This window comes from Glandiceps talaboti, chromosome 2, assembly GCF_964340395.1.
Source record: "Glandiceps talaboti chromosome 2, keGlaTala1.1, whole genome shotgun sequence".
NCBI lineage: Eukaryota > Metazoa > Hemichordata > Enteropneusta > Spengelidae > Glandiceps > Glandiceps talaboti.
This window is the reverse complement of record NC_135550.1, coordinates 32,098,669-32,107,185: the sequence shown is the minus strand read 5'-3', so window position 1 is coordinate 32,107,185 and position 8,517 is coordinate 32,098,669. Positions and strand designations below refer to the sequence as shown.

Below are 8,517 nucleotides of genomic sequence, written 5' to 3'. Positions count from 1 at the left end.
TGTTATGTTATTATGTTATGTTATGTTATGTTATGTTATGTTATGTTATGTTATGTTAAACCGAACTGCTATCTTATCAACAATACCATACATATTGAGATACGGAGAGCAACTTCATAACTTTCTATGTAGAATAGATAAACATCCATGTGAAATATGATATGTAATAATGGTACCGATCATCGAGAAACATTGCAGTTGAACAACTTGAAGTCTAACAACAAATTGTAATTGGTTGTGTCTTCAAGTGATTTCAGTACTGCCTGGCCACTTTTAGATGTGTAATTGTTAAAGTTCTAGTAATTTTCTTTTCTTTTCATATAAGACACTTACTCAGGACAAGCCATTCGAATATTGCGGTTTTCCAGCTTTTGCCAGCCTGGAGACTATACACGAAACCCAGCAACGTAAGATGGAAAGATATCGCGTGAAATAACTGAAAGAGGAAACAATTTAAATGAATGCCAAAGTAGATTAAATAAAAGTAAAGTTTGATTCCACATGATCCAGGAAACAAGGAATACAACGACAATATCTATCAATATCTAGACATCCCGTCATCGTCTGTATGTAACGCAAATAAAAATTAGTACCACTCTCACTTAGTAGATAATTACTTTTGTTTCTACTTTTTTTCACAGCGAGCTCGAATCATATAATTAGTAATTGTATATTTGTGTTCAAACTGACCTCAAAATATATACACCGATGAAGAAAACTCTGCCAACGAGCTACAAGTCGAATGTACCGTGCACCGTGCACTACTGTCAAACACCCTCGGTTACTGTCTCAGTTGTTATTTGATCTTTTTCAGATGAAGAATCTAAATTTGCTCTACTCACCAAAATAGTTTGAGTAAATCCTTGAGTCGACAACCATAGTTTTTGAATTGTTGTGTATTGTAAAATATCGTTGAGTAACGCTCCCAGGAGAAATATACCCATGCAGAATGAGAACACCACGTACATTCGTTTCTTCCTCGTATGTCTGATGCAGTCCCAACTATTTGCCATGACAACCGAGCCATTTGGGACGTGTTAAACTTAGTCCGATATCCATACAAACGAGTTGAAGTATCTGCGTGACATTGCCAATCCAAAAAAATTATAAAAACATTTTGGTACAGTATTTATGTTTACAAATAGGTGCGCTGATGAAACATTCCATCGCGGGCGTAGTAAATTACGTCATCGAGAAGAATCTAATTTCCCACAATCCAAAGCGCTCGAAAAAGAGCGACGCGTCGCGTCGACGACAAACCCACTGTACAACATTTTACCCACAACTCTCTCTGATTTGTAGTATTGGACACCATCTCCTTGAAGTCAGACAAATCCCACCAGTGTATAGGGTTTTGTAAAAACATTTTTTCCATTTGTTTCTGAATACCCATTTTCATCGGTTCTGGTATCAATGATTTATTGTAGAAGAAGTAGCAATTTTAGGAATTTGTAAGCAGATTTTCTTGAAAGACATGCAGAATATTTGCAACGAAACTAAGGAAAATATATGCACCTGTTATGACTTTGCCAAAGATATAGATTTATTTGAATAGGTATGACAAAAGAAATTTACATACTACAACTCATCATACACACTGACTACCCAAGTTATTGACACTTTGACATTGAAAAGTGTTTATTCACAGCACATGCTTAATTTAGTTGTTAGTTCATTTTTATACAAAATTTAGAACTTTATTTTTGATTCCTAAGCGTTCTTTTGCTACATATTAATTGAACTTAATTACTATGCTTAAAATGTTGAAAAGTATGGATTATTGAAGAAGTTATAAAATAAGGAACCTCCAAGCATACCAATCAGAGAGAGTTGAGGGTAAGATATTGTACAGTGAAACCCAACATTCCCTTATAAATGTACTTATTATGTACAGCCACAGACAAGAATAGAATAGAATCTATTCTTGTCTGTGGTACAGCACACAAGTTTCGAAGTATGCCCGTTGTACTGCTGCCCTCTTGTGGTGAGATATGTGTTTCGTATGTTGCAGTACATTGTATAGTTTACTAGACACCCATGGTACTGGGGGGGGGGGTACATTGAATCTGTGCAAAATTACTTGGAGAGGCTCTGCTAAGACCTCCAATCCCATGCTGTTGTCATACCACACATCCCGAAAAAAAGAAAACCCTTTCCCATACCAACTGTATCGCACAAAATAGAAACTGTATAAATATATGATATATGCAGACGGCAGCTAGTTCATATAATGAAACAGCTAAATCCTGAGCAAAATTTTTTTTGGGAGAAACTGAAATCTAAATTTTAATAATTCTAAGAGTTGTTTTGAAAATGATATAAGTATTCTGAGCTATTAAAATTGAAGCAAAATCTACCTGTCCAGTTGGGCAGTGTTTTCCAAAATCTATTGACTCGAAAACGTATACCCTTTCTACACAGTGCAGTTAGCCTTTGACCTAAGAGGTGTAGTCAGCATTAGTAATATCTATGTAATCAGAAATATTTTGAACTTTACATCGCTGCACCACCACCATCACCACCACCACCACCAACAACAACAACAACAACAACAACAACAACAACTGCTGTATCAAATGTGTATATTTAACAGACGTATTCTAAAGAGTAATAACACCGTTATATTATGACTATCCTTGACTAGAATATTAGCTCACAAGTCACTGTGCTTGGAATCATACTGACTGACATTGACTAGCTAGGTTTACGGTTTTAACGAGTGCCGGTTAAAATGACAGCTTTTTAAGAGTGTTTGTTAATATGACAGCTCGAAACGACAACTTCACATGGGCTGAGCAGCTACTATTAAGCCGCATTTCATGAACGTTGGCGTACACTTGGTACAGGTATGCAGGGTAAATACAATTGTCTGAACATATTTCATTACTGTTCAAAGATTTTTCGAAAAAAAATTGTTGTCTGGCGTAAAACTTTCCAAAGATGCCTGACCATTTGGACAGTACACCAAGTACATCAGGGTGTGACTTAGTCCAGCCATGGATGTATTACGCCCATGACCAAGCTGCTAGCATGACGGTGCACGCGTTTCGCTCAACACCGGGAAGGGACGACTTACTCCAGGAGGCGCGACTCAGACTCAGAGTCAGAAACAGTATTAAAATATCCACGCTACATTTTCCTTCATTTCCAATGCAAAATAACAAATCCTAGACGACAGCGGTTGCAATGGATGAAATTCTTTGAAGAGGGAGTCTTCATGGCAACCAAAATCTTCTAGGTTTTATTCACGTCACTTCCCATGAAACCATGGTCTCCCCTAAGTTATACCTCAATGGTCTAACGGATACCAACATCTTTTTTTTTTACGAACAACACAGTTTGGAAAAAACTCTCGCCAATCAATACTTGGAGTTTTATACATGACGATTAACCAGCCCCGTTTGAAGATCTCCTTTTCGTAAAACTCGAAGTTGAAATCGACCGATCATTTGTAAGGAAATTTTGCCTCATCTCCTAAATGTATATTTTAGGAAAGAATAACAAGATTATTATGTGCTATCGTATAATAATTGATATACGTTGTTTCCCTTGTGTTGATGCAACAATATATATTTAACGTAATCCGGGGAGCGCTTCGTCAGATCGATCAGACGTATATGGTCATCAGATAGGTAAAAAGGTAAAACATGCAAATCAATGAAGTACGGTAACTTTAGCCTTCTTTTACAGAAGATTTTAAATCAAGTTTATCTCACGACCTTTGCCACCCGAATCTCCTCTCTGTTTGTCTGTCCCCCCCTCCCTCTCTCTCTCTCTCTCTCTCTCTCTCTCCCTCCCTCCCTCCCTCCCTCCCTCCCTCCCTCCCTCCCTCCCTCCCTCCCTCCCTCTCTCCCTCTCTCTCTCTCTCTCTCTCTCTCTCTCTCTCTCTCTCTCTCTCTCTCTCTCTCTCTCTCTCTCTCTCTCTCTCTCTCTCTCTCTCTCTCTCTCTCTCTCTCTCTCTCTCTCTCTCTCTCTCTCTCTCTCTCTCTTACATATATCTCCAAGTCTTGCTTCACAATGTTTAGAGACACCAGGACAGTATTATCTTAATTATTACCAATTGCCAGCATTGAACATTTGCTACTAAAGGAAACGTTATAAATAGTTTGCTTCAATTCCTTGACGCCGATAACAAAAGCAATACTTGATGTTTTTTGAGCCAATGTTCGGAAATGTAGTTTCCATTTATCAAGGAGCCTTTTTATGCTTGTTTTATTTGTCATTGACACGGTCTTTTAATTTATATAATTTATATTTTGTTAATTATTTCAAACTGATGAATAGAAACATTATAGCAATCCTTACGAGTTTGATTAGCATACAAACATTCCATTTTGATATCGAGTAGCTAAGCCTGATTACTTTTTCAAACTATTTTCTCATCAAAAACACAATGAATTTCGTAATTCACCTTTATTGTTTACTTTTCTGTTATCTGTTCATATATATCTTTCTTTTCTTGTAGGAAATCAATTCAAAATTAATTAAATATTCAATTGAATTAAATATGTTTCCACTGTATTGATACTCGCCATATTATACGAGTGTCTGGATTACGTTCAACGGTTGACCCTGAATAATCACATGGTCATGTTGTTAGTGGTGGAGGGGTAGCTTCGTAATCAAACACACAAGTAGCCCAGAATTTCCTTGATGAAGTTTAGCTTGGTCATTTTGCTAGATGAGGGCGCCAGTATTCTTCAAGTTATGAAGTCATCGTGATGAATCGACATTTATCATAAAATAACGTTGTACAATGTGGATACATAGACAAGTGATGTCACTGCTAGTAATGGGGTCAACACCCGGATATCGATCACCAGCGATAAATGACAAACACTATTGTCTTGTCTATTACTATACACAACACCAGATATGGGCTATACACGTACAGTTCGTCATGCATCGCAATTATAATTCCCTTGTTTAGTTTCAAGGTTTGTCAGCGATTTAAAATTTGCCACATCTTTTGCTGTGTTTGTACATGGTGGTAGCATGGACGTTGGGTTTAATACTTCCATTGTGGCAGTGGGTTCCATAAAGGTATGGTCCGTGAGTGAGTAGCGATAACTGTCTTTGTTGGAGCGAATGTTGTTTACCTTGTGTTTGTGTCGACCCTTGTTTCATGTTATATATTAGTCACTTATGCTTTGCTAGTCGACGATTTTGTCGTGGTCTTGTGACGTCACATTCCTGGGGTCACATTTTGCATTTTGGTGAGGTTTCACACTGTCGAGTCTATCTATTTGCAATGCAAATTTCGAACAGCACTCATATGTAAATCACTGACACAATCACCGACCACCAATATTTGTGTCGTGTTGTGACGTATGCGGCTCACAACAGTACTTTACGGAATAATGGGTGTCTTTCAAAGCTTTTTATAAAACAAAACCATTTGCATAAGTGATAACTATACGAACTGGAGCTGGAAACCGAAACTCGTTGTTTTTCGTTCAAGGTGACTATCCTTATGTTTATGTAGCCAGGACTGCTACCGTGTACGCATATAGGCAAACATGGCTGACAAGGCGGGTTTGAAAGGTACTAGTAAAAGGTCGAAGAAAGGAGTGAGGTCGAAATTATCGAAACTCTTCCGTAGAAAGAAACGATACAACGAGTTCGGATCGTCTGCAAACATTGTAACGCAGTGTGATGGAAAAGAAATTGACGTTGCCGAGTTGACGACAGAGGTGTCTGAAAATGGCGTCAAATATCACAATGACTCTAACAAAGGTAATCCTAAGTCAAAAGGGGGTCAAAGTCTACCAAAAGTGGCCAAGAAGGATGGCAATTCATCAGGGGTGGAAAATGAAAGGTTTGTTGATATAACAACAGTAATAGTCGAAGATATACCGTCAAGTGACGATTTTCCGTTGATTGACTTTAATGTGCAATGTGAGGCTTCCAAAAGTGACATTACTGAAAAGCAACTCAAACATAATGCCGAGTATCGTATTGATTTAAATGTAAAAACATCTTGTGACACCACAGTGACCATCGCTCCAGCGGATGAAAAGAACAATTGTCCAGGTGTACAACATTTATCAAGTAAAGCAGACTTGGGAATTAGCGACGATGAGGCTGTTAACAATGACACAAATTCCAATACACAAGCTATGTCGAAACCAGACAATAAAAACAAAAGAAGTAAATTCGGCAAATCGAAGACATTTCGAAAACTTAAGAAAAAACTCCGTCTTTCAAAGTACAAGGAACTTTCTGAATCAAGAGGAAACGTGGATGTAATTCCTCGGGGTGACGATGGTTATGAGGACATAAAGAAGAAAAAGAGACTCCAACAGGTGGGTGCCCTGGGCTAGGGTGGTGTTGATACGCTTACTCCAATCTCTTTTTAGTCGTCTGAGTTCCAATCAATGGAACAATAGTTAGACCTATAGATTGTAACTTTCAAGCTACACAATTGAATGGGGTTCTGCTCCATAGTGTAAAACATGGGGGATGTAAATTATAGAGAGTGGAAATTGTCTATGTGTAAATGTATAGAAATCAAACAGTCAACCACTGCTGTGTTAATAGTCCTTGGACTATTATATATTGTTAATATGTTGCTTTGATAATTGATTGCCTAAATTGTTGTCTGGTGAGTATACTTCTATTCTATACCAGTTTATCGACTTTTCCACGACGATAAAATAACATCAACTACACACAGACTCTAAAAATGTACCATTAAGACATACTGAACTGACGGGGAAATCGTTGAATCGTGACAGCGTCCTTTACAAGTCAAAAGATAATACCACTGAAAACAATACGACAAACAATAATACAATATAGTGTTGTTGTTATTGTTGTTCTTTCTTTCTGTTTTAACCTTGTCGTACACAATGCATCAAGTAATTTGCTATTAGGGAAATGACTGTAACAAGACTTGACATCTTATTGTTTAATTAAATACTTATAACAGTTTATATTGATTGTTTCAGGCGGGCAAGAATGTGGGAAAGGCATTCCGGACTGGTCTACAGAGTGTACTGGACGGCTATCAGCATGTTTCTCCATTTTTTGGCTACTTCGCCACCACTACCTATTCCGATTCAACTTACCGCAAGAATTACAATCCATACAATGCCAGTATGAGAAACAGACCAAATGTCATCCCCGTATTTGCATAGAGACATCAGAGGCCGTTTGCCAATGATTCATCGAGTTCTACTCTTGCAAACATGGCAGAGGTTTAGATACAAGCCATTCTGATAACCAACACCTTACGAGTCCAAACGTGATAGCTACACCAATATAACGATTCCCATATAAGGCAATAATTATCACATTTCTGCACGTTATGGCAAATATTTTATCAAGTATGTTTGTTCTATAGTTTTTTGTATAAATATGATTGGCTGACTGCAGTGTTATTTTCGTCAGTACAAACAAGTCGTCATGAAGGATTTCGTCTGGATAATTTCATCTCAATCTAGGATGCCAACATAGAGAGATCTGAAAGATTAGATAAAAGATAACATTAGACTAATTTCATCCAAGCATTACGTTATCACAGTACTACTTAACCACGATTATACAATGAACTCAAGGAGACTTGACTTTGATAACTTGAAAACTAAAAACCCAACTTTGCAAATGTCAATATAGTCTTCCCTTTCCGAATTTTAAAATCCAACTCCAAACAGAATTAAATCCACCCTATTGTGCTTCCATCATGCATACATTATTTTAGGATTTAGTCTTTGCTAAAACAATTTACTAGTACGTAATTTTACCACAAAGGCAGTTAACTGTAAATCTTCAATCAGGAATCTTCCAACAAATGTTCAACCATTAGACGCCACCCTTTGTTGTTTGGCTACACAGACAATGATGGTCAGTCAGTCTAGTTACATTTTTATATTGTTTTACTGTAAGTTATTTCGTTTTTAAAGAGTTATAAATTGTTCATAGATTTTAATGAAACTGTTTGTTTGAATTTTGATACAATTTTTAGCACGACTGAACTGAGAAGGTTCAGTAGTGATATAGGCATCATGTGGCAATGTGTGTGTGTGTGTGTGTGTGTGTGTGTGTGTGTCTGTCTGTATGTCTGTCCGTCCGTGTGTGTGTGTGTGTGTGTGTGTGTGTGTGTGTGTGTGTGTGTGTGTGTGTGTGTGTGTGTGTGTGTTTGTGTAAACAACTTAAAGTAAAAATCACTGTACTGATTGCCAGGATATTTGTCGGTATATTACCTTGGGTGTCTCGTTGGGAAATTGCTCTAATCAAAATGATCTTACCACCGGTGTGTGACTTGGGTTATTATTTTGGTAAAAAAAAACCCTTAAACTCCAAAACTGCTCAGCATATCGTTTGGTTGGAACATTCTTAGAGATGTTTAGATTAAGAATTGTTCATGACATGATGATCCCATCAGTGATATGCAAATTAGATCTAAAAATGTGTCATTTTTTGTCAAAAATATATAGTTCCAAAACTACTGAGCAGATTGGGTTGAAATTTAATGTGGATCCATCTGGGGATGTGTAGATGAAGCTGTATTCATAA

At 37.3% G+C, this 8,517-nt stretch overlaps 1 protein-coding gene across 1 annotated transcript; it reads left to right on the top strand.

The window, feature by feature from the left end:
* Positions 1-5,317: 5,317 nt before the first annotated feature.
* Positions 5,318-7,798, top strand: LOC144453560 (uncharacterized). The gene is made up of 2 exons (XM_078144880.1): positions 5,318-6,305; positions 6,951-7,798. Exons 1-2 carry the CDS (start codon positions 5,520-5,522, stop codon positions 7,137-7,139), a joined length of 975 nt encoding a protein of 324 aa, XP_078001006.1. The 5' UTR covers positions 5,318-5,519; the 3' UTR covers positions 7,140-7,798.
* Positions 7,799-8,517: the final 719 nt, after the last annotated feature.

Coding starts and splice junctions, on each gene's coding strand:
- LOC144453560 (XM_078144880.1), top strand. CDS start 5,520: ATGGCTGACAAGGCGGGTTTGAAAGGTACTAGTAAAAGGTCGAAGAAA. Junction 6,306..6,950: donor AGAAAAAGAGACTCCAACAG/GTGGGTGCCCTG, acceptor TGATTGTTTCAG/GCGGGCAAGAATGTGGGAAA.